General features: G+C 43.7%; 2 protein-coding genes across 3 annotated transcripts in view; both read left to right on the top strand.

Annotated features, from left to right (window-relative positions):
- LOC142897992 (dolichyl-diphosphooligosaccharide--protein glycosyltransferase subunit STT3B-like) overlaps positions 1 to 24,566 on the top strand; it is a 53,087-nt gene extending 28,521 nt beyond the window's left edge. The window contains exons 4-16 of the mRNA XM_076040689.1: positions 814 to 879; positions 2,011 to 2,110; positions 7,129 to 7,227; positions 8,445 to 8,591; positions 11,117 to 11,165; positions 12,537 to 12,691; positions 15,781 to 15,992; positions 16,208 to 16,395; positions 17,906 to 18,077; positions 18,956 to 19,129; positions 19,692 to 19,805; positions 19,908 to 20,117; positions 20,982 to 24,566. Of these exons, the coding sequence (XP_075896804.1) occupies positions 814 to 879; positions 2,011 to 2,110; positions 7,129 to 7,227; positions 8,445 to 8,591; positions 11,117 to 11,165; positions 12,537 to 12,691; positions 15,781 to 15,992; positions 16,208 to 16,395; positions 17,906 to 18,077; positions 18,956 to 19,129; positions 19,692 to 19,805; positions 19,908 to 20,117; positions 20,982 to 21,062 (1,767 nt within the window). The 3' untranslated portion in view covers positions 21,063 to 24,566. The remainder of the gene's footprint in view (positions 1 to 813; positions 880 to 2,010; positions 2,111 to 7,128; positions 7,228 to 8,444; positions 8,592 to 11,116; positions 11,166 to 12,536; positions 12,692 to 15,780; positions 15,993 to 16,207; positions 16,396 to 17,905; positions 18,078 to 18,955; positions 19,130 to 19,691; positions 19,806 to 19,907; positions 20,118 to 20,981) is intronic.
- Positions 1 to 24,587, top strand: part of LOC142897995 (TGF-beta receptor type-2-like) — a 336,150-nt gene that overhangs the window by 65,978 nt on the left and 245,585 nt on the right. Inside the window, exon 11 of one of the 2 annotated variants that reach the window (XM_076040695.1) lies at positions 2,484 to 2,589. The exons of the other annotated variant lie outside the window; for it this stretch is intronic. The gene's annotated coding sequence lies outside the window, so the exon portion shown is untranslated. Of the gene's footprint in view, positions 1 to 2,483; positions 2,590 to 24,587 lie in introns of those variants that run through there. 2 annotated transcript variants of the gene reach the window in all.

Genomic DNA, 24,587 nt, shown 5'->3' with positions numbered 1-24,587 from the left:
AAATTATGTTCTTTCCAAATTGTCATTTTAAGTGCCTTTGTTTTGAATATATATTTTTAGAGGTAAGAAAGTATTGTTAGTTGAGTCTTTTAATGAATGCGTATCTGTCAGAGCCTCTGCATTGTTCTGCAGTTTGCTTCATCACACCAGCGCTCTTTGGTTTGTGTTTCTGACAGTCGGCACAGATGAGACTCTCGGGCGAACTTCAATGAATCACTATTCCAGCACAGTTATCAGAATTGCTGCTAATAGGTGTTATGAAAGGCACAAAGCGACAAAAAAAATAAATAAATCACCAGGCGTTTTATTTATGCGGCGCGTGAGAAGCATTACTCATGTGAGAACTGATGGAACAAAAAAAGCGATTGCCCCCCCCCCCCCCCCCCCCCCCCCCCCAATTCTCCCTCTCTCCTCCCCTCCCCCGTCTCTGTCTCCTGCCCCTGTTGTTTTTGCATCTAATGCACTCCTACTTGTTGCCTCCAGTAAATCTCATCGCCTCAGCCCCGTAATTCATCCACCCTAATTCAGCCAATAGCAGCGCAGAGAGCTCCCCCGCCGTGTCTTTGTTAAGTCATGGCTTGTTAGTTGCGCAAAGCGCTGGTTAGCAGCTCTCCCGTGCCGCGCTGGCGACGGTAAGGAAGTGTCGAACACGGCGCTCCGCGCGGCTCTGCTCTGCTCTGCTCTGCTCTGCTCGGGTCATTAAGAGGGAAATGCAATGAATAATTCAGACAGTTGTGTTGGGTAAGCAGCTCTGGAGCAGCTCACTCTAATGGAAACCGTGTGTTTGTGTGTGTGTGTGTGTGTGAACTGCAGGTGAAGTCAGTGAAGACCGGATCAGTCTTCTGGACCATCGGATGCTGCCTGTCCTATTTCTACATGGTGAGAGCACACTCTCAATAACACAAATTATTAATGACACTTCAGGACATTAGGCACAGAGCTCTCAAAAGATTCTATTATGTTTCCGTGTCTGTTGTTTGGAACATATGAGGCCTTTGTTTCAAAAAAAAGATGGAAAAAAATAAAGCGTACAGCTAGTGATTAGACCTCTGGGCTAAAAATCCTCTGGAATGAGTGTTGCAGCCAAGTTGATTATTTAACAGTTATTATTTATTTCCTCATGTTTTTAGATTAATCAAAGATTTGAAAAGCCTGCATTTTCAAAGGTTTTTGACTTAACAAGGTTGGGTAAAATTGAATTTTAGACGCAGCTCAACGAGCCGTGCAATTGGGGTCTGCGGGCTGCTCATGAGGTCCTTGGGGGGCTACCTGGTGTCCCCTGCTGTAGAGCAAACATGAGTTTAACAGGTCAAAGAAATCTCTTGAGCACTCACCATCATTATCCCACTACAAAACACAGAAGATATCTGTGCTGCAAAATTTGTCACGTGACCATTGCCCGCCGTCTTGGTTTCGTGACATCGAAATGCGAACGACAGGACGAAGAGGTACCGGCGAAGTACGAACTGTCATTGAAGTTCACACGCATCGAAAGGCTCGCAGGAAGTCAAATTAAAGTCGCCTGTGTGAACAGTTATATAGCTTTTTAGGTGCGCTCTAAAATTTCACCCTGAAGCCAAATATCCCCAAGTCTTTCGGTAGTTTAGAATAATATCATCAGTCAAAGTGCTGTGTTATATAATTTAATCTTTAAGATTTTATCAAATTATTGGGTCTCAAGGAATTTACTCATAGATCAATTGTCTTATTCAAATATGCATTGGCGTTAAATAGCATCAAATATAGGCACTAACCGGCCAGTTATTATTGTAAATAGTTATAAAATCAATGGCTAATAATTGCAGTGGCAATTCATTGCCAACATTAGAATTACCCAGCTGTACCTCCATAGAAACTAGAAGCAGTTGTTTACTCTGTATTTGTGTATTTTTAGTGTTTGTGCGTGAACCTGAAGGTGACGCTAATGAGCAAGATGAGCCGGCATTATCAAGCAGCCTTGCTGTTATTATTATTATTATTTATTTATTTTTGCATTTTTGTGTTTTGCAGGTGTCAGCATGGGGCGGTTACGTGTTCATCATCAACCTTATCCCCCTGCACGTGTTTGTGCTGCTGCTGATGCAGCGCTACAGCAAGAGGGTCTACATAGGTGAGCCGCCGCTGCACAGCAACATGCTCACCTCCACATAAATACTTCATTTAAGGTCATGAGAAACGGGCGTCGGGGGGGGGGGGTTTACAAATATGCCCATTTATTTAGCATTCAGTGGAGCACATCCGGCATAGAATAATAATAACAACACAACAACGGCAACCGGGGAATACAGCGCGGTTTATAGTCGGCACATGCACAACGTACATACGTGCACAATGCTTTTTCTTTTTTAACGACTCTGTCGCATGGACATTTGTTTGGATCCAGAATTTCCTGTTATTTGTGTATTTTACCTTCAATTAAAGGTAAAATGTACAAGGTCCTGCTGTTAGAGCCTGTAATTGGACAGATGTCCGGTTGAACTGAGGTCGTGTGTGTGTGTGTGTGTGTGTGTGTGTGTGTGTGTGTGTGTGTGTGTGTGTGTGTGTGTGTGTGTGTGTGTGTGTGTGTGTGTGTGTGTGTGTGTGATAAAAGTCAGAGAGAAGTAGAAAAGGGGAAATAAGGATGAAAGCCGTCTTCCCTTCAAAGAGCGCGCTCATCTCGCTGCCTGAACTTGCCTCACTGATCATGAATCAAATCCTGACCATAGGCTCACAGCATCCACTCCCCACACACACACACACACACACACACACACACAGTGATGCGGCAACACCGGCGCCATTGTTTCACATCCAAAGCAGGCTCCCACCAGCTGAGCAAGGTCAGAATGTCCTGCCGAGATAATGACACATGGAACCCGGGCAAGGTTACTAGAACTTAACAAGAAAAGCGGTGAGATGCAATCAAAGGGAGGGGGGGGGGGAGTACAACAAGCACAGAGGGAAGGGGACCGGAGGCAGGAGAAGATGGGACGGGACGGCTGGTGGATTCTGCAACCTGCAATAAGAATATTGGCTCAATAAATAATTAACCTGACTCCCCCCCCCCCCCCCCCCCCCCCCCCCGTGGTCCCCTGGTCTCCTTCATCTCTCCGAAGGCCCTCACTGTACATCCCACCCCGTGGCTGCACAGTAATTGAGTTGGTTCGAAGTTGTAACGGAGCGCCGCGATCAGCAGCGAGGTCACTGATGCATGCTGTGTGCTGCTGTTTGGCACCCGTGACCCCGCTGTCGCAAACCAGCCCCCCCCCCCGTCTAATAAAGCAGGGACCCTTTAATGAAATCCAAATGATATTTCGTCATCTGGTGAGATTCCCCCCACTGTTCAGGAAGCACCGGGTTTGGCTGCTGCGTTGAAGTGCAGCAGATCCAATATGCCGCCCGCTGGGGAGCCTCATCATTTCTTTGGCCGTGCAGCCGTCTGGTAGGTCTGTCTGCGGCTCGAAGGAACTTCCCAGCTCATGCAGTTCTTCAGAGAAGTTATCATGAACGCAGCCTAAATGCAGTTTAATTTGTTAGATTATTCCATCAACATATAATTGGTCGTCTGCTGCTATAATTTGTTTGCCTCATGTGTACAGAGGTGGCAAAAGTACTCACATTCTGTACCGAAGTAAAAGTATGGGTACTTCAGTAAAAAAAATACACTCTGGGAAAAAGTAAAAAATTATAATTCAAGTCTCTTAGTCAAGTAAAAGTAATAAAATACAGGTTCTGAAATGTACTTCAGGAAAAAAATATATATTTAAAAAGTTTGTCATTGAGACATTATTGCATGTTAACACTTTTAATATCAGTTTTATTTTCATTCATTCATTCATTCATTCATTCATTCATTCATCCATCCATCCATCCATCCATCCATCCATCCATCCATTTTCTATACTCACTTCCTCCTGTGCTCAGGGTTGCGGGGTAAATAATCTCCCTCTAGAATATTATCCACTTTTATATTTAACTACACAACAACATAGTTCTAATAGCTCTACTCTTAGTAGTGTAAGGGACTTAGTTATTAGTGACTTTGAAAAGAATTTAGATCTTTTAAACACAGAAATAACAAGTGTGTTTTTCCACTGTGAGGAATTGAAAGTGCAGATATTTGTGTATAAATGTAGGAAGTAAAAGTAAAAAATTTAAAAAAATGTCAGAAAAAGAAATACTCAAGTCAAGTACAGATACCGGAAAAATCTGTACTTGTAACAGTAACAAAGTATTTGTACTTCCCACCTCTAACTGGAGTGGGTAAGATTGTTTTTATTGGCAGGAAAGCAGAAACCTTTGACTTGTGTTAGCCTAGCACCAGCACACTCTGCTAAACTAAAGGAATGGATCAAATGTGTTGAAACGATCACAACTGATAAACAGCACACTGGCCTACTTGGAAATGAGGCCCCGTGTCCAAAATTCTGAACCACCCCTTTAAAATTTGCAAAGCAGCCGTGGAATCGGCTATTTTATTTTGCATGGATGCAAACCAATTTGGTAAAAAAATAAAAATAAAAATAAAAATTCTAGAAAAGTCCTCAGCTTTATTGAAAAAATAATAAAATCTTGGAACAAAAAAACCAATTGCCGTATTTATGGCCAATTGTAACTTGGTCACGGTGAAGGCTGCCAAGGAAGGAAGCATCCTGCAGAAGCCAATCATGCATGTGCTTTTTTTTTTTTATCATTATCTTGCAAAGTTACCAAAGAGTCAAAGCAAAGTCGCATTTTGCCAGAGGCGTTCTTTTTCGATTTTCCCTACCTCGTTTCATCATGACACTCATGGAGGGGAAGTGGTGGGAACAACAAAATCTCATAGCAACGGCTTTTGAAATAAAGGTTTTACCGAATGTCACTCTCTCTTCTCTCTTGTGGAGAAAACCAGCAAAATCAGGATCCAAGCTCATTTTAAGAGCATGTCCCTCCAACAGAACCTTGCAAGATTTGATTTAGCACCAACAACTAGGACTGCTGGGACGAAATGTATTGAAAAACGAGAATTACGGCTCATGCGCTTCACACCATTCACCTGCAAATCGCAGTTGTACTTTGTCGGAGTTTTAGAAATATCGCTTTTATTTTGCGAAAAACTGTAATGGAAGCGCAGCCACTGTTTGCCATATGCTTTCAGGTTATATTCAGTGTACTGTTTATTCAACGTACTGCTGGAATTTTTGGATTTATGGACCACAAATCGGCACATAGAACACACTTGCTATTGTATCACCTTCTTCCATTAACCTTCTTGCAGACACTGGAAGTGCAGGGAACACGTTCTAAAAGTTTGCACCTACTTTTCTACTCTGTTTAGACTGTAAACAACAGTCGCTACCTAGATGTAATTTAAATCTTCTCCCGTCCCTCAGCTTGCATCCTTATTATGCTGCTTGTTAAATTGAAAGGAACCTTTGAAATCCATCGGCTGGATTTGACCACTAAAGCTTGTTTAGGTGGTTTTGTTATGGAGGCTTTGTTGTCTCTGTGTTTTGTTTTTGTTTTTTGGCTGCTGGAGGGCAACTGCATTGTGAGCCGTCATCTGGTTGTTTTGCAGATTCCCAAGTGGGTAAATCTTTTGAACTTTAAAGCAAAATTTTCCTGAGACTGTCAGATGTTGTTTAGACTAAAATATACGGTATACTGTTTGTTTCTTTTCATGTGTTACCACATTAGGGACTTCTATTGCATTAGAAGTTGAAAAATTGGAGTTGCACTGAAAGCGCCAGGTCATCTTGCGCTAGGTAATAAATCAGAGTACAGTGCAGCATAAAGAGAAAAATAAAAGTTAAAAGTTACTTATACAGAAACACTGGGTGAACACTTGTGCTGTGTTGGAATATATCACATCAGAACTAAATATCATTACGTTGGGTTTTTGGTACATTATTTCTTGGTTGCAACGATCCTTCTTGGCAGTGAATCTTGCACTGTTGCAAAGCCGGTTTACCTCTTGTTTCAAATGAGGCTACATTTGTTTGGGAGCATGCATCTGTTGGGCCGGCGTGTCTACGCAAAGTTTGCCTAATATTCTCTGCCGATGCCAGACAGCGCAAACTCTGCCCAAGACCCTTGTTTGGTCAATTGGATTCACCTTGTTCCGCTTTATCTGGTGCATTGCCACTATAACAGTGTTATCTCGGTGCACTTTACACTTTACAGGTCTCACCCTCACTCTTTTAGCCAATCCTTCCTGTTGAGAAACACAGGTTGTGGCTGCACTGGCTTAAGTAGAGGTTACTACTGCACCTAGTGTTGACGCCATGGTCGTAATAATGGTAACAGCAGGTGTTGAGCTATTGACGCAGGTGGCTCCGACTTTAATGGTGGTGGAGCAGCAAAAACTCCAGCAGAGAAAACAATCGAGTGGTAACAGGCAACGCGTTTACGGACAGAGGAGGAGAGTGGGATTGCCCTTGGTTGCGGAATCTCATCTGGACGGCGCTCCTACATCGACGTTGCCTCCAGTGATGACAAGCTTTATATTTTTTGGGGTTCCCAGTGAGGGAGACGCTGCCACCCCACCACACTGCCTCCACTCCAATCTGTTGCTCTGTCCGCGCAGCGATCAACAGTCAACGTTCGATCCAGCTGCCACATGCAGAGTCTGGACTGGTGTACCAGAGGAACCAGAGGCTCAAAACAAGAGTCAATAGGAGCCTTTAGCCTTTAATATGCTGTTTGTCATTGGCAGAGAGCATTTTAATGGGCTCAGAATAAATACTCAGCTCTGCTGCTCATCCCAAAATGCTCAGTCAGTTGGAAATACAATGTTAATTTAAAATCATAAACAAAGTGGCTTTGTAATGGTGCAATTTATGTTTAGTTATTTAAGAAGCATTGTTTCAACAAAACAATAAACTAGCAAACCTTAACTGTTCTGAAGCGGTCTGTATATTGTCCTCTAAACTATAATACTGTCATAAAAAGGAGAAAAAAAGTATTATTTTTTTTAGTTTGGCAGTGCTCATACATCCTTGGGATGGATGTTTTCTCTTGGGTAACACTGTGTCTCTAAATGGTGTCATCCAGGGAAAGTACTTGTACACTGTTGTTGTTCGTGGCTGCAGCTTTTTTGTTGTTGTTGTTGTTCTTCTTCTTCTTCTTCTCCCTCTTTGACCAACCTCAAATTGTCTCGTCCTCCTGCAGCGTACAGCACCTTCTACATCGTCGGCCTGGTCCTGTCGATGCAGATCCCCTTTGTGGGCTTCCAGCCAATCAGGACAAGCGAACACATGGCTGCAGCAGGTCAGTAAAGTGTGTGTGGTCTGCTTTGGCGGTTGCAAATGCTTTCGGGAGCTTTTATTTATTTATTTGGAGTGAATGAATGTTGTCCTGAATTATTTAAGCTTATGTAATGTTGAACGTGCACATATGTGCATGGACTTCAAAAAGCTAAGGTTGCAAATATCGAGACACTGTCTTGGTACATTTTCAGTCTTGGATGAAGACAACATCTTCATCATGTGTCCCTTTCTTTTCATCATGCAACACATGATGAAGCTCAGAAAATCACTGTGGTGTGTTGAATACTACACAAAGTCCTGCAGTGGGCACATTTCTCTATTTTGGTATGCTGAGACCTCCTCCTCTCAGTTTTGTTGGGATGTGCAGTTCTGTTCGCAGTTTCAGTCCGGGCCATAAATATTTCTGCTTCCTGTAATGTTGTGTGCATGTATGCATGAGCTGTCAAACCGGAGCACACTGAATTTACTGTTGACCATTCAGGACCACCCGCAGCTCCAGCAGTGTAGCTGCACCAGCGTGGACGACCAGCACAACTTCAGAAATTCTACGATGCGCGGTGCAGAAATGAAAATCAGGGCCTTTGTGATGTCACAAAGGGCACTGCTACCTCCTTTGCACGCGGATGCAGATTAGTGAAAAGGCTTTATTACTGAAAATTTACTTTACTTTTAATGTGGTGTACTTGTGGGCAATTGTCATATTGGGTGATTTCTACTGCTAATCTTAAAGGGGCGGTTCAGAAATTTCAAGGTCAGACTTCATTTCCAAGTTAGCCTGCGTGCTATTTACCAGTCAACACTTTTTCAACAAATTTCATCTAATTATAGCAGATTTTTATTTCTAACATTACTCTATCAACACAGATATTTACATTGATAGTCTGCCACAATTATGTATTTAAATTATTTTATTAGTACCAGCGAACCCTGCTAAACTGGATGAAATGGCACACTGGCCAATTTGATAATGAGTTGCAATGTCCAAAATTCTGAACCGCCCATTTCATATATCGACTGATATTTCAACTGAAACTATAAATGTGAAAAATCGCACTAAAGATGAACTGAAAAAAATATAAGACAAACAGATAAAATGTGAAATGACATTTCTGTTGCCATTAATAGCCGAGCGTTTTCAATACGTTTCAGCACTGAGTCGGGTCAGTGCACAGCGTTCCGCTGCTGTACAGGTGATCGCTTTTGTTGTGTGTTGCCCAGGCGTGTTCGTGCTGCTCCAGGTCTACGCCTTCCTGCAGTACCTGAAGGACCGACTCACCCGGCAGGAGTTCCAGACTCTGTTCTTCCTGGGAGTCTCCGTGGCTGCTGGAGTGGTTTTCCTCTCCGTCATCTACCTGACCTACACAGGTGAACTTCACACGCGTAAAAGTCTGTTTGTTGTTGTGTTTTGTTGTGTGTGTGTGTGTGTGTGTGCGTGCATTTTTTTTTTTTACATACGTATTGCAGAGTTTTATATGAGACTCAGCGCAGACTTTCCAAGGTGGAGTCAGTTTGGAGTGAAATGGTTTTGAAACTTTGGCTTTCCTCCGTACCTGGCGGCCCTATTTTGCGTTTGCGCTCTTCCCCCCTGACGAAGAGCGTGGCTGCGATGCCGCACGGCACCGTTACGCGCCGCCGTGTTGCCGGGGAACCGGGCGAACAGGGGGGGGGGGCGTTTGAGTGGCAGCTCATTTAAAACTGTCGTCCCCCAGTGTCTGATTGGGTACAGTGATAACGGCAATTTAATTTAGACTGGTGTTAGACAAGCGCTTTCCCCGATGGAGACAAGACGGGATCGTTGATAATGGCCATGTGCAGATGACCTGTAATCACCGGCGGCAGTGGAAGGTGGCTGTGAGGAGTGACGCAGTCAGTCAGTTAAAGATCTGACATGTGATCAGTCGTTGTGGATTCAGATTTTCTGCACTGAGCATCCTGTTTCTTACAGTGGGGCCGAGCTTTAGCAAAAAGTTCGAGTAAGTTATTAATTTCCAACAAAATAGCGACAATGGGTTTACCATATTTGTCTTGCGGTGAAATTAGTTTTGTGATTTTTAAATTATCCTCCTTAGCAAAATCCCCCAAAATAATTGTCAATATCGATCTTTTCATCAACTGGGTCAATTAGAAGGGAAGAAGAGGGTGAGTAGTAAACTGCAGTCTTCCACATCCCTGGGCTACTTGGCCTAAAGCCCTGATTCCTCTGGTGTTTGAAACTGTGTTTTTCGCTGCACAGTTTGGCCTTTCGCCCGCACATAACCGCAGTTGTTGGCTCTTGAACTGGATGTTTTTGGTAACCAGGGTCCAGGGGGAACTTTTTTTTTTCGAGAAGTCCGTTTCCAGCATTCATGTTTGGACTGGAAAACCGAGGAAAACCACAATAATCTCTTCTCGGCATTGTTAAACATCACAGTGTGCGACGGGTATCAGCCAGGTGTTCTCCATTGAGACTAGTGGCTGTTATGGAGGGGTTCGCCAAAACACTGGTGCTATTTGGCAACTTATCAGCACTTAGTGTGTTGACTGACACAACTCCCAATCCACATTTTAGTTGACTTTTATTGATTTAGTCCTCGTGCGTTACAGTGAGCAGTAAATCCACTTCGCTGTCAGTCCAGAAGAAAGAATCCGCCCATTGTTGTTTTTTCCAAGTCATTCATTTTTCCAGCCTTGTGATTGGCTAAAAAGGTCTTCCTGTTAGGAAGTGATATCGCCACCTCCTGCTTTGGCATGTGCATTGCACTTCTTGAGGTAGATTTTGCAGTTTCTTGTGGACGGATACCCTACCAGTCAAAAGTTTGGACACACATTCTCATGCATTTTTTTATTTATTTATTTATTTTTTTTCTTAATCTTTACAACTTTCTTCACTGCAGATAGATACTGAAGACATCAAATATATCAGCAAGATTTATGTAACTATGCAGCAAAGAAAAACACATTCAATAACTCTAAACTGTAAGTGGTTAATTTACACTTTTATTGTTTCCTACATAATTCCATGTGTGTTCATATATAGTTTTGATGCCTTCAGTGAGAAACTGCAATGTCAATAGTCATGAGAATGAAAGAAAAGACAATAAATTATAGGGTGTGTCCAAACTTTTGACTGGTAGTGTACATTTAATCACCCCATTGTTTAGACAGGGATGTTTTTATGGAACCAGAGGCCAAAAAAGCTCTGTTTCATAAACGAGACGCCACTTTTGCGTCCCAGCAGCCATTTACCCAAAAAAAACACAACGCTTACAAGCGTCCATCCGTCACGTGAGCGCGACGGGGCCACCCGCTGGCTGTCCGACGCCGCTGATTAGTTCCTGTGTTGTCGTTTGTCACTGCGCTGGCGAGCGGACGGCGGGCTGGAGAGAGGTCATTACAGCCACTCAGCGCCGCAGCAAACGACAACAACAACCACGACCACAACATATTACGGAGGAGCTGTATGATCAATACATGGAGGGGGGCGGACGCAGCAAAGCAATTAGACCCTCGGTCGATGTGCCACCAGAGTCTCAGATCAGTGACTTCCAACAGCAATGAAGTGCAACTGTTGCAGGGCTGAATTAAAGTGTGTGTGTGTGTGTGTGTGTGTGTGTGTGTGTGTGTGTGTGTGTGTGTGTGTGTGTGTGTGTGTGTGTGTGTGTGTGTGTGTGTGTGTGTAAATTCGTATGTATGTATACAGTATATGTATGTATATATGTGTGTGTATGTATATATATATATGTATATATGTATGTATATATACACATACACACGTGTTTTTTGTATATACACACTATATATATATATATACATATATATATGAATGTATGAAGAAATATGACTGTTTTTATTCATAGACGCATGAACATGTTACACCACAAATCTTTTTTTCCACGCTGTTACACCCACAGGGTACATTGCTCCATGGAGTGGTCGCTTCTACTCGCTCTGGGACACTGGGTAAGTCTGTGTGTGTGTGTGTGTGTGTGTGTGTGTGTGTGTGTGTGTGTGTGTGTGTGTGTGTGTGTGTGTGTGTGTGTGTGTGTGTGTGTGCGCGCGCCGCTGTGCCAAGGATTAGTGCCATTTAAATTCAGCGGCAGCACATTGACTCTCTAAATCTGTTTGAGACCAGCGGTGGTGTTAAAAGTTAAACGAAACTCCTTCCCTCTCCCTCATCCGCTTGGTTTATTTGCAGTCAAATGCAGCGTTGAATTTGCTGAAGATTATTTGGTGGGTCGTCACTGTAGCTCAGCGGTTCTCAAAATTCCCCACACTACGAAACCCCTCAAACAGCATTAGCTTCTGGCTGGGGACCCCCTCGACAAAATATGGAAAGAAACATCAACTTTTAGAAAAAAATGTATTACTTTAATTTATTATTTATTATTTTTTACATTTGTTTAGAACACAAATGCTATCAACTAGCATGTTTTCCTACTCTAGTTGGCCAACTCTTAGGTTAAATAAGAAGAATAAGATAAATGGTGCAAGCGGGCATATCACACACTCGGTGCCATGAACAGTATTTTTCTTTGCTTGGCAGGCAATCACATTATATTTGATAATAGATTATATTATATAATTATTAATATAAATAATTCAAGGATCATTTGATTCTATTTATTTATTTATTTATTTGCATTTTTTTCTCTTTTTGCGGCACCCTCTGGTGGCTCCCACTGTTGAAAACCACTCTTGCAGCACATTCCTAACAGGAGCTAAGCTATAATAGTTTTAGCTGTGTGTTTTCCCAAAGCCCTCTCCCACCCCTTTCTTTTTATTCCCCAGTTTACTGAATGTGCACTTGTCCTATTCAGACGCGACAGGCGACGGCTTCGCTTGTGTGTATCTGCCAAAAATGTTTTTTGGGACCAAACAGGAAGCGAAGCCTATCTGGCGCGTCGTAAAATCCCCAGCAGATAATGTTCCCGTCCACCCCTCCCACATCTGAGCTGCCAGACTGCAGCATCAGCTGTAAAACTTGCACAGAATGTTTCTGCACATGCATTGATATAGTCTTCCTTTTTTTTTTCGTTTTTTCTTTTCTCCCGTTTTTCCGCAAGGGAAGATGATGGAGATATCCAGCAGCAGAAGATGATTACTTTCCCCTCTGCTTCTAGAATTTCCTTGCAGTCCGTAACTCGTTTTTTTTTTTTTTTTGCAAGTCGAATGAATGAACGGGATTAATTGGAGTCACTTAAGCTATCGAGCGTTCTGCATGATTCAACAGTGTCGCAGCGTCGAACGTTGAAAAACGGATTCGCGGTTCTCTGCTTATCGTCGTTTGCTCCCTCGCCTGAACCTTTTCCAATGCACGTCTTCTTCCGACAGCTACGCCAAGATCCACATCCCCATCATCGCGTCGGTGTCCGAGCACCAGCCCACCACCTGGGTGTCTTTCTTCTTTGACCTGCACATCCTGGTCTGCACCTTCCCGGCAGGCCTCTGGTTCTGCATCAAGAACATCAACGACGAGCGCGTCTTCGGTGAGAGCATCATGGAGACACTTACCATGGAGGTCCGCTGTGTAATGCATTATGAGTGCCTTTGTAATGCCTTACAACGCCTTTATACGGCATAATAAAACAGGTTGTAAATGTTCATAATCATGTATGATGACATATGACAAAACGTCAGTAACATGTTTTATAATGCCACATAAAGGCATTATAATTCCTTATAAAGGCACTCATGTTCTATAATACCTTAATAAAGACATTATTAAGTGCTGACACTTTACTTTAAGCTCACAAAATCATCCTCTAAAACTGGTAGTTATATCATATGCCATCCAGTGTCACTTTGCTATGGAGGTATAATCATTTATGAATGCTGAGCTTATAACACATTATATCCACCACTCATAATCATTTACAAGCGTTGATATAAGTTGTTCACTTAATGATTATGAACATTAATGACATGTTCTATTATGCTTTATAAAGGCATTACATTGCCTTTTAAAGGTGCTCACCATGCATTATACAACAGACCTTCATGGACAGTGTTAGCAGCATCATCGTACGACAAGTACAAGAAATGTAAAACTGTGTCTATGGCAGTGGTGCCCCCACAAGTCAGATTCAGTCATTGTAATGGATGGAAACTTCATTGTGGCGCTCAGAGGTCTGATCACCATTGTTGCTCGTGTCTGTGTTGTGACTCTTTTGGATATTTATTTTCCGGGTGCTGCTTTTGGTCAAGTCGAATCCATTTCTTCTCCTGGCTTGGATCCAATCCAGCAGCCAGCAATCAAAGTGGTGACAACGCCGCAGCGCTCAGGCTGCCTCCCTTCAGAAGTAGTGACCACATGAATATTTGAGCGATGATCTTGAACATCAGTCGGTGAAGGCAGCACGGCCCCTCGGGGCTCCGCTTCCGCACGGCTTCAGCTGTTTCAACTTTTTTCTTTCTGCAACGCGTTTTCTGAACGCAGGCCAGAACGCGGCCGTCTCGCTCAGACGGCCCCTCGCGGCGCGAATAACAAAAACATGTGGAAGAAAATACAGCAGCCCTTTGTCTCCGCTGGTGTTTTTCCTCAGCCCAATTATCAGGAGCCACTCTCCAAAGTAGAGCCTGAACAGCATGAACTACTGAACTTTTCTAGCAATTTCATGACTATTTACATCATAGGTTCTCACCGCAGCCATCAAAACTATGAATGAACACATCTGGAATAATGTAGCGAACATGAAAGTGTGAAATAAGGTGTTTGAGATAATACATTTTATACTTCAGAATAGTCCGCCTTCATATGAAACATTTGTTTAAAGGTTATAAGTGTCATATTGTGAGATTTTTAAGAAGAAACAGCGACATCATGTGGTTACATTTTAGATTGCAGGGCTCTTTCACTTAATTAGTCCTCTTAGCGACTCCGTACCTTCCCTCTCCCAAGCCTGCCAGTGAACTACTGTGGCCTGCCAGCGCAAACCTGGTTACCTCGTCCACCTTCTTCTTCTTCTTCTTCGTTGGTTTCTTTGAAGATGCGAGCATTCACCCTAAATTCGAAACATGCTGTCAGGCAGCTGGATTGTCCACACCAGGCTTCCTTAGACATGAGGCAAATGCAAGATGCCAGTTAAATAGGAGCAATACCCTTGATCTATGTATATTCTCATATATAAACTGTTCTAAGGGTAGGAAAGCCAAATGACTTTTACTGTACTGCGAGTAAACCCTTTTATTCATGTATTTATGGGCAATATATTAAGCTTTCACCAATATAAAAATCATACATTTTCCACACTGGGCCTTAAAGAGTTATTTAACAATGTTTTCTTTGCAACATAATCCCATATATCTTGCTCACATATTTGATGTCATCAGTACATACTACTACCACAGCATAGAAATTGGCAACTGCCGAGCGTTTTCATCTCAGAAACTCAAACAGCAGCCAAACTTGCCTTGTTTTCAGCTATCGCAGCTGAACGCACCTGGAGTTGCTGTTGAGCGACTGTGATAAAAATGTTCTTAGTTGATGAAATGTGGCTGCCGCCACAATTCAAATTAAAATCGGCGTGGTGCTTAAACAGCCCCGTCCCCGGTGACTAGTTAGCGTGTGAAGCCTCAGACTTAGCCGAGCTTGTTTTGCTCCAACCCTCTTTGCGAGCGGCACTTGGTCGTGTTTGTCTTGCGGCAGCCTCTGCAGGGGGACACTAAAGCCTCTGGTGTTTTCCTCCTCTCCCCTTCTTTTTGTTTTGTCTCATTACCTTTGTCTGACATTGGCTCAGGTTTTGACGCACAGTCGCAGTGTTCTCCAAGCCCACCTGTGTTTGCTGCTGGGAGTTGATTTAATTGATTGGAGGAGGCAGACGGAGGCGCGGCGCATAAAATGTAGCTTTTGCTAAAAGTGTCTGAGTGAGACCAAAAGTAAAATGCTCAAATTGTTACAAAGTGCCGCCTCTAATTTGCTTTCACGTGCGCTTTTTGTAATATATTTTGTTTTGGTCTGCCGATCTCCCGGTTTATGCGTTTCCTGCTGATGTTGCCAAGGCCCTTAATCGCAGCTCGGCTGCCAACAAACCACTCGCAGCACATCTGGCCCAGCATGCCGTTATTGGCAGAGGTGGGAAGTAATGAAATACAGTAACAAAGTACAAACACGTTGTTACTGTTATGCACTTTCTCTTGCCTCTCCAAGGCATTGCCTCGAATGGTTGCACATTCTCTATAAATATTATTTAATTGGTTTATTATTGCTATTTTATTTTTAAATGGATTCTCAGCCCGTGGATAAGGGTTACTGTTGAATTTAAAATCAGAAGGCTGCAAATAAAAAAGAGGCACATGATTTTAATTTACATTTTATTTACTTTTTATTAATTTGAAATTCGATTTTGCATGTGTGCAATATGAAGTTATGTATTGTATAGTATTAAGCGTTGTTTCATATTCAGTGTTGAAGCAAAACTTGTTTGGGTCCATATAAAAAGGTTCACTGTTCTATCAGGAGGAAGACTTTTCCATGTTTGCCCACTTTGTCCAAGTTTTAAATTTTGTGTATTTGAGTTTGAGACCCCTGACCTAAACCCTCTCTCCTTCTCCTCCTCCTCCTTCCTCCTCACACCAGTCGCCCTCTACGCCATCAGCGCCGTGTACTTTGCCGGCGTCATGGTGCGCCTGATGCTGACCCTGACGCCGGTGGTGTGCATGCTGTCTGCCGTGGCCTTCTCCAGCGTCTTCGAGCACTACCTGGGGGACGACCTGAAGAGGCAGAGCCCGCCGGCCGAGGACAGCAGCGACGAGGATGACAGGAAGAATGCCGGGAACCTGTACGACAAGGTGGGCTTGTCACCGGAGTGTGTGAGGGAATGTGGAAGTGGAATTTGATTTTTATAGTCTTCTTCTCCTTCTCCTTCTCCTTCTTCTCCTTCACCTTCACCTTCTCCTTCTTCTTCTCCTTCTTCTCCTCCTTCTCCTCCTTCCTCCTCCTTCCTCCTCCTCCTCCATTGAGTACAAGCATTAACATGTGGGTGCCTCACGTCCCTCCCTTGCAGGCCGGTAAAGTACGCAAACACGTCTCGGAGCAGGAGAAGGCCGAGGAGGGCCTGGGTCCCAACATCAAGTCCATCGTCACCATGTTGATGCTGATGCTGCTCATGATGTTCGCCGTCCACTGCACCTGGGTCACCAGCAACGCCTACTCCAGCCCCAGCGTCGTCCTGGCCTCGTACAACCACGACGGGTGAGGAAGCCGCGGAAATGTGGAAATTCTTATTCCCCAATTGTTTCATAAGCGCAGGTTTTTACAAGAAAAAGGAGCTTTAGCGATAACGGGATGTGTTTCTTTGTTTTAAGACGTTGAATCGATGCTGGCGTAGACCATGCGAGGATGGTAAAACCACTGGCAGACGTACTGATGATGTTCTTGCTGAGTTAACAGCTCTGCTGAGGAGCAGGAGCAGCAGCAGCTCTCAGGATGAGGCTGCAGTGGAAATATTGTTTACATCGGCCGGGTTTTCACGCACTTATCGCTCCTCTGGGCTACTCGCCTTCATTTTAACACGGCGAAGTTCCGTTCTCTGTCCTCGCCACTTTCAAGCACTTCCGCAGTAGCATGTTCCCAGAAAGGCTTCTTCCATTAATCCAAAGGCTGTGTTGTCATCGCTTCTCAGTGGGATTGCTTTCTAATGATGCAGCGCGGCCTGAGATGAGGATTAAAAGACTCCGTGGCCCATGTTCACAGAGGCGTATCAGGCTCCTTTCCTGGCGCCCACTGTGCGCACACATGGTTTTGCGTGTATTAATTTAGCCTCTGCTGCACTTTTTAAGTCGGCCTGGAAAAGTTCTGCTGTTAACTTGACCTAATTTGTTCTTGCTGAAGACGAAAAGCGTTTCGACAAATTTTATGAAAATTCCCCCCGGCCATCCCACATCCTCACAGATCGATACGATTTCAGCAATCGAGAAAATGTGCTTGAATACTACAGATGCATGCTTAACCTGCAAGACATGCAAAGTCAAAATAAATCAAAATGCAATATTTGTGCAAAACACGGGAATACAACAAACTTGATTTGGAGGAAATCCTAATTTGAATCGCCAGTAAAATGGAAAATCAAGGGTTGGTGCTGTAACGGCGGTGCATTTTTTGTTGGTTTTCACATTGTTTTCAAAATCCTGTGATATGAAAAAAAAAGTGTCATTCTGGAACCGGTTTCGAAATTGTCAGCCTATCAAATAAATGTTGAATGATACACTGTCGCACACAGTCGCCCAGATTTCTAACCTGTTCACTACAATAATAGGTGATTGTATTCATTCGAGACCATTCAAGAGAGAATAGAATAGGCCTTTATTGTCACTGCTGTTGCAGCCACAATGAAAGCAGCTCTCCATTTTGCAGCATATTCTAAAACAGAGGTTCTCACCCCGGTGGACTCAAGACCTGCATCATTATTTTCCTTACCGTTAAGTCTCGACTTTAGCATGCAAAAATAAAAACGTCAGCAAAAATAAAAACGCAGGTATGCCCACATTTTATCATGCCTCATAAATAAATGATTACAATCATTGAACTGAATTGTCTCGTGCAAAATAAATAAGATTTTCTTTTTCTCTATAAACATATATTTTAAAATCTTAAAAACTCACAAAACTGCAACACAATCAGGAAAGCGGCTCGCGACCCACCAGTTGACAAACACTGCGCTAAAAGAAAGTTGCTCCTTCGCTCACTCGTCTTTTTCCTGCAGCTCCCGCAACATCCTGGACGACTTCAGGGAGGCCTACTACTGGCTGAGGCAGAACACGGACGAGCACGCCCGGGTCATGTCGTGGTGGGACTACGGCTACCAGATCGCAGGCATGGCCAACAGAACCACCCTGGTGGACAACAACACGTGGAACAATAGTCACATAGCGCTGGTGAGGGCCGCCGTCGCAGACCCTTTGACCTCTTTAGCACGTAATTTTCAATTTGATTTAAAGGTAAAGTTCTTAATATTTGGATTTTTAAGTTGTGAGAAGCGACGTCACACTGTCTCCAAGCTGACGCGCGGTGCAGGAGCCTGGATGCAGCACAGCCACTCGGCTGATTTGGTTGCTACATTCTGCAGACTCAGCAAATTCCGAGGTTACCTTGACTTTTAGAAACATCGCGTCCTGATCAGGGGGTAATCAGGATAATGCGAGGCTCTGGTTTCCTCCCGTTGGATGGAATTATATCCCGGGATGATTTTAGCACCGTTAATAGTCAAGATTCAATCCATCGTCCGTTCAGAGAGCATTAAGGTCACCTCAACGTCAGCCTCAAGTGTTTGAAATTTGGGATTTGAGCATTTTTGGGCAGTTGAGCAGACAAGCATGTCTCTGGCAAGCGTAGGCTGATATCTCCAGCTTTAGCTCAACAGACATCAACTGCATGTTGCCAGTGCTGCACCAGCTTTGACTACGCAGAAACCCTTTTTATGCCTTTTATGTCTCAAACATGGGATTTTAAAGCTCCTGTAGTCTGAACTCAGCCTCAAACAGCAAGACTTCCTCTGAGTCGACTTTAAAGAGCATGTCTGCCACATTAGTTCCTGTCTTTATACCTCAAGCTGCCAAGAAAATAGCCGACTCGTGACATAATCAGCTAGTTTTCCTAAATTTAATAAAAAAAAAAAAAAAAAAAAAAAACACAGCCAGCTTCTGACTGAGTGTCCCTAAACTGAACCTGCTGGGTTTTTTTCCTCCTTGAACCGCGTGTGTGCGTCTTTTAAGGAAAGTCACACGGCCCCTGTTTTTTTTTTTCACTTCAACAGGTGGGCAAAGCCATGTCGTCCAATGAGACGGCGGCTTACGAAATCATGAAGTCGCTGGACGTGGACTACGTGCTGATCATCTTCGGCGGCGTGATTGGCTACTCGGGCGACGACATCAACAAGTTCCTGTGGATGGTGCGCATTGCAGAGGGCGAGCACCCCAGGGACATCAGGGTGAGAGACGTTGGCTCCCTAAACACATGTTGCATAGCTCGGGTTTTTGTGTGTGTCGTCAACGTTGATATCAGCACAGTTTCTTATGAGTTGAAATGTCGTCTTTTGGTTCACAGATTTCACCAGATTGACGCAATTAAATCAAATATGTACGAAATTTTTCCTCCACTGTCCCCCTAGTGGGTGGTGTGGGAATTAATCAATAATTAATTTATATATTTATATATTAATTTATTTTTTATCGCCTGCTGATAATAATGCAACCACGATGACATTATTAGCGACAGAGTGATGTCTGAATTTTTTTTCTAATCTGGCTAATAAGTGCGTTATGTAGGTAAATATGCAATAAAAATATTTGTTTTGAACCATGATTTTGGTTGGAGGCGTCTTGTCAGCAATTTTACAGGATTTTTATTGTACTGCAGTCAATGGGGAAAAATGCTTTTTGGGACTGCATGGGTTTTTTTGGCCACAGTACCTCAAGTGGCCACTAGACAAAGATCGTGCGTCTGTGCGTGTCTTGACTCATCTCTCTTCCTCTCTGTCTCCGTCCTCCCAGGAAAGCGACTACTTCACTCCGCAGGGAGAGTTCCGAGTGGACAAAGCTGGCTCTCCCACTCTACTCAATTGCCTTATGTACAAAATGTCGTACTACCGCTTCGGAGAGATGCAGGTACGCCCTCGCTGGACTCGCCCCGGCAAACGTAGCAAAGTTGTCTCGCGTTGGTTTTCCGGCAAATCCTTTGATTTTTAACGACGCAATCTCTCTGCCCAGTTGGACTTCAGGACGCCGCCGGGCTTCGACCGGACGCGCAACGCCGAGATCGGCAACAAGGACATAAAGCTGAAGCACCTGGAGGAAGCCTTCACGTCGGAGCACTGGCTGGTCAGGATTTATAAGGTGAAAAAACTGGAGAACAGAGACCGTGTGGAGCACAAGCTGCGAGCGTCCGACGTCACCAAGCAGAAGTACACCACCAAAAAGGTAAAATAAGGCACTTGCCCACACAGTCGCAACACCTCAAACCTCTTTAATAATCTAGTAGTTTTCGGAAAGAAACCTTCACATGTTTCACATGTTTTAGATGGGTTGGTTTTCAGTAGTGATATAAAGCTGTTCATAAAATAAGAGCTGGCATGTCATGATTGACAGCTTGAGCACTGCCTGTGATTGGTTCAGGCAGTTTAATGGGTGGAAACCAGGTCACCCATGTAAAATTGACTTAATCATGAGAAACTTCACACTTTGTCCATTTCTTTAAAGGGGCGGTTCAGAATTATTGACATAAGACCTCATTTCCAAGTTGGTCAGTGTGCTGTTTGTCAGCAGAGACGGTTTCAACAAACTTTCATCCAGCCTTCCAGTGTAGCACAGTTCGCTGGCGCTAGGCTAGCACAGATGAAGTGCAAGGGTTTCTGTTTCTGACCGCTGAATTCAAACTTTATGGCTCGTTAGCAAAGTATCACTCTATACTCTCCATATTACGCAACAGCTCTGGGGAACTCCCATGCTAATATCCCAGAGCACGAGAGCTCTGTATTGGTTGAAAAGCTGGAGTGTGTGTGCGTGAAGACGGTAACATGTGTGCAGCATCTAACACTACAAAGCTGAGAGATGCCTCCAAGCCTTCAGGGTGGGAAAAAAAAAAGAAAAAAAGTTGAGAACAAAATTACACATTCTGTGTAAGCTCTAATATGTTTGATATGCTTCCCTATATGAATCTCTGGAGTTGTTTTCACTGAGATGTGTGTGTGTGTGTGTGTGTGTGTGTGTGTGTGTGTGTGTGTGTGTGTGTGTGTGTGTGTGTGTGTGTGTGTGTGTGTGTGTGTGCGCTCTTGCCCTCTGCAGACCGCCAAGAGGAAGCGCGGGTACATCAAGAACAAGCTCTCTCTCAAGAAGGGCAAGAAACTGACCAGGAAGTCTTTATAGAGCGTCGACCGCCGTCGGAGGGCCGCCCTGTGGACGGCGGAGGGAGGGGGGAGGGGGGGGATATTCAGACGAAGCAGAGGAAACACACTCGACACTCAAAACTTTCAACCAAAACAAGCAGCGACCGTAAAAAAGCCACCACGCAAGACTGACGAGGAGCAGCGGAGGTTCTCCAGACGCCCCACCACGACCACCCACCCACCCACCCTTCTTTCCCTACTGCCCCCCGACCCCCCACCACCACCTGTCTACCGGCCAGCCCCGAGACCTTTGACACACTGGTTAGAAACCTGCGAAACTGTGACCTTTGACCTACCTTTTTCTTTTTTGTACTTGAACGTGTCGAGGGGGAAGAGAGAGAGAGAGAGAGAGAAAGGAAGAGAGAGAGAGAGAGAGAGGGGGATCAGCTGATCCAAACCACACACGTCGTCACAGAGGGACGATGGGATGACTGGAACAGTGTTTCTCTGCTCGCCGGAGCTCATTAAATCACCTTCGTCTCTTTCCGTTCAGCGCTGAAATGTACCCGCCTCCTCTTTTTTTTAATTTTTTTTTTTTTTTTGGAAAGGCGGCCGAACAGAAGGCGACGCTGTTGGCGTCTGTTTTTTTTTTGTTTTGTTTTTTTGAAAAAAAATTATTACTTCCAATTTCTTCATGTCTGCCCACAGCAAGTTGCGTGTGTGTGAGCATGTGTGCCAACAAGAAGATGAAGCCAAGCTCACATACAGCCCCTCAGCCACATTGGTGGTGTACTTCTGCTTTCTTTTACAACTTGGCTTTTGTTTCTATCCCCCTGTGATGATCCGTCGACATTGACTGAATTCCAAATACACACAAACACCAGTCAGTTTATTTTACACGTTTACTGAAGCTGCTACTGTGGGCCACACGGTAGCAGCATGTCCATCATGTTCGGTTTCACAATCAAGTGTGAATCTTATTATTTTCCGTTGTAATGATCTTTACCAGAAGAAAATGCAAAAAAAAGAAAAGAAAAAAAAGGAAGAATATGGAGGTTTTTGTTAGAGATGTTTAAATATATATATATATATATATATATATATATATATATATATATATATATATATATATCTCAGGAACCCTCATGGTCACATGGGTTTCCTCCGAAAAAAATAAATAAAAATGGCACAAAACCAAAAGACTGGAGCCCCGACGCCGCACAGTGATTTGTCGACGGACAAACTAGCTAAAAAAAAAAAAAAAAAAAAAAGCTCGTCGTGCGTTTCTCAAGCGTGTTTGAGAAAATTTCCATCGACGACCGACGTCAGGAATGGCTTTCGAATTAGCGTGGAAATAAATCCTCAACCGGGATAAGAACTAAACTGAATGGATGTACGGCTAGAACATTTCCCGTACTTCATTTTCTTTTCTTTTCTTTTTCGAAAACAAAGGGAAAAGAAAAATGTCTTTGTCGAAAAAGCCAAGTTGTAACGAACTGACCGAGCACGCTGAATGGGGAGTGCGGGGGGTTCTGGGTAACTGAGTTTCGACATATCCACGTGGTGTTGCTCGCAGTAGCAGGTGGAAAGTTTTCATGGACGGCCGACGTCAGAAGTGGCGGAACCTCCTTCTAATTACCGGAAGAAAGAAAAAAAATCCTCAATTGGGACGAGGGAATGAAACTAAAATGGATGGAAATGTACGTCATTTAATTTTCTGTTCTTTCTGTCGAAAAGGCCATGTTGTGATTGGACGGCCGACGTCAGAAATTACAGAACCTCCTAATTAGCGGGGGGGCTGGGACGAGAGAACGAAGCTAAAATGGTCAAGTCTATATCCTCGTTCATTCTTCATTTAATTTTCTTTTTTGTGTGTCGAAAAAGTCAGCATGTCGAAGTGTCGTCGCCCTCAATGTAATGACAGATCTGAGAGAGCCAGAGCGGCTCGGTGCGTCGTGTGACTGAGCACGCTGAATGTAGCGAGAGAGAGAGAATGGGGGGTTTCTGGGTAACCGAGTTTTGGCATATCCACATGAAAAGTGTTGCTCGCAACAGCAGCAGGTGGTACTGCGACTACCGCCGCTGCTCCTCCCGCCTCCGCCCTCCGAAGGTGTCACAGCGACGGCATCAAACAGCCGCCTTCCTACAGCCTCCATCCGGAGCTCAGCGGAAGTGAAAAATCCTCCGAGGTTCAGAGCCGTTCGGTGAACGTCAACTCCAGCGAATCCCGGGAGGGAAGGGAGTAGCACTGGCCTTAAAAAAGTAGAGAGCGTTAACGAAAACCCACCATGTGTCCGGAGTTCGACGAGTGAGTCGAGCGTATTTATTTTCCACGGATGGTTGACGCAGGCTGCGGGTGGATCCGAGCGCAGCGTTTCATCTCCAAACGCGAAGGGGGTTTCAATTTGTTTTTTTTGTTTTTTCTTCTCTCCTCCCGATTTTCTAAGTCGTTGATTCTTCCATCAATTGTAACGATCCGTATGCAGGTGTGAGAATGAAACGTACCTTTTTGAATAAAGAGGTTGAAATAATAAAAAAAACAAAACGCCTCCCCTTTTCATTCGCAAGTCGTGTGGAAAAAGAAGATGCACTTGTGGTCCAGGGTAAAAAACTAAAGCGCCATTAGGTGACGGTAGAAACAACCAACCCCACCTACCACCCATCCATGTTTCCATCAGCACAACCAAACTAATCAGTGACGTTATGACCAGTGAGCCATTATTGGATGTTTACACTTTTAATAACAATACATTTTATTTTCTAGATGTTTGTTTTTTCTATTGAAAACTGAACTGTGACTCCAAAGCTGACCACTCTAAAGTAATCTAAAATATGATCCACTTTTGTATTCATCTACACAACAGCGCAGTTCAAATGGCTCCACTTCAAGCAGCAACAACTACAACAACAACGTTTTTTTTTTTTTTTTACTTTTAACAGAATTTGTATCTTTTAAACACAAAAGATTTGAAAAAACAGGAGGAAAAAAATGGTAATGGTAGAACAGATTTATTTTCTTGAACATTACAGCAAAAAACATCCATATAAAAACACAACAGGAACAAAATCATAAAAATGCATTGAAAAGAATGCATCAGTGTAGAGTAAATATTAAAGCTCCATCGTTGAAGCTGGAATATATCATACATTCAACAGTCCATTGAATGTATTCAAATTGAACACCACTTGCAAACACTATTACAGATGGCGTGGCAGCGATCCGACCAACTCGGCTCTAAACTAGCATGTGATGTACTTCCATTCAGCCACCAGGACTGGGACGCTTTGGAGCAACATCACAAGCAAACAGCAGCAGAAGACATCGCTCTCTTATTACGAGGCCGAACTGAACACAATGGACTGAATGTTTTTCTGCTGATCAAATGCTGCGTTCCTGAAAAAAACCCATGTTGTTGTATTTCGATTTATGGAGAATTCATATTTAGATTAACGCTGGTTGAAAGAGGCACGACTGCATCTATTGCTCAGTTTTGTGGCTTCCTTGTTCAACCTCCGAGTATCTGCCAAGAAAATAAAAAAAATTCACTGACCTGAAACACAAACA

Source organism: Nelusetta ayraudi, unplaced genomic scaffold (genome assembly GCF_046127955.1).
Source record: "Nelusetta ayraudi isolate G7.1 ecotype Tasmania unplaced genomic scaffold, CSIRO-AGI_Nayr_v1 ptg000063l, whole genome shotgun sequence".
Lineage (NCBI taxonomy): Eukaryota > Metazoa > Chordata > Actinopteri > Tetraodontiformes > Monacanthidae > Nelusetta > Nelusetta ayraudi.
Note: the sequence above shows the minus strand (reverse complement) of the source record. Positions and strands in the feature narration are given on the sequence as shown.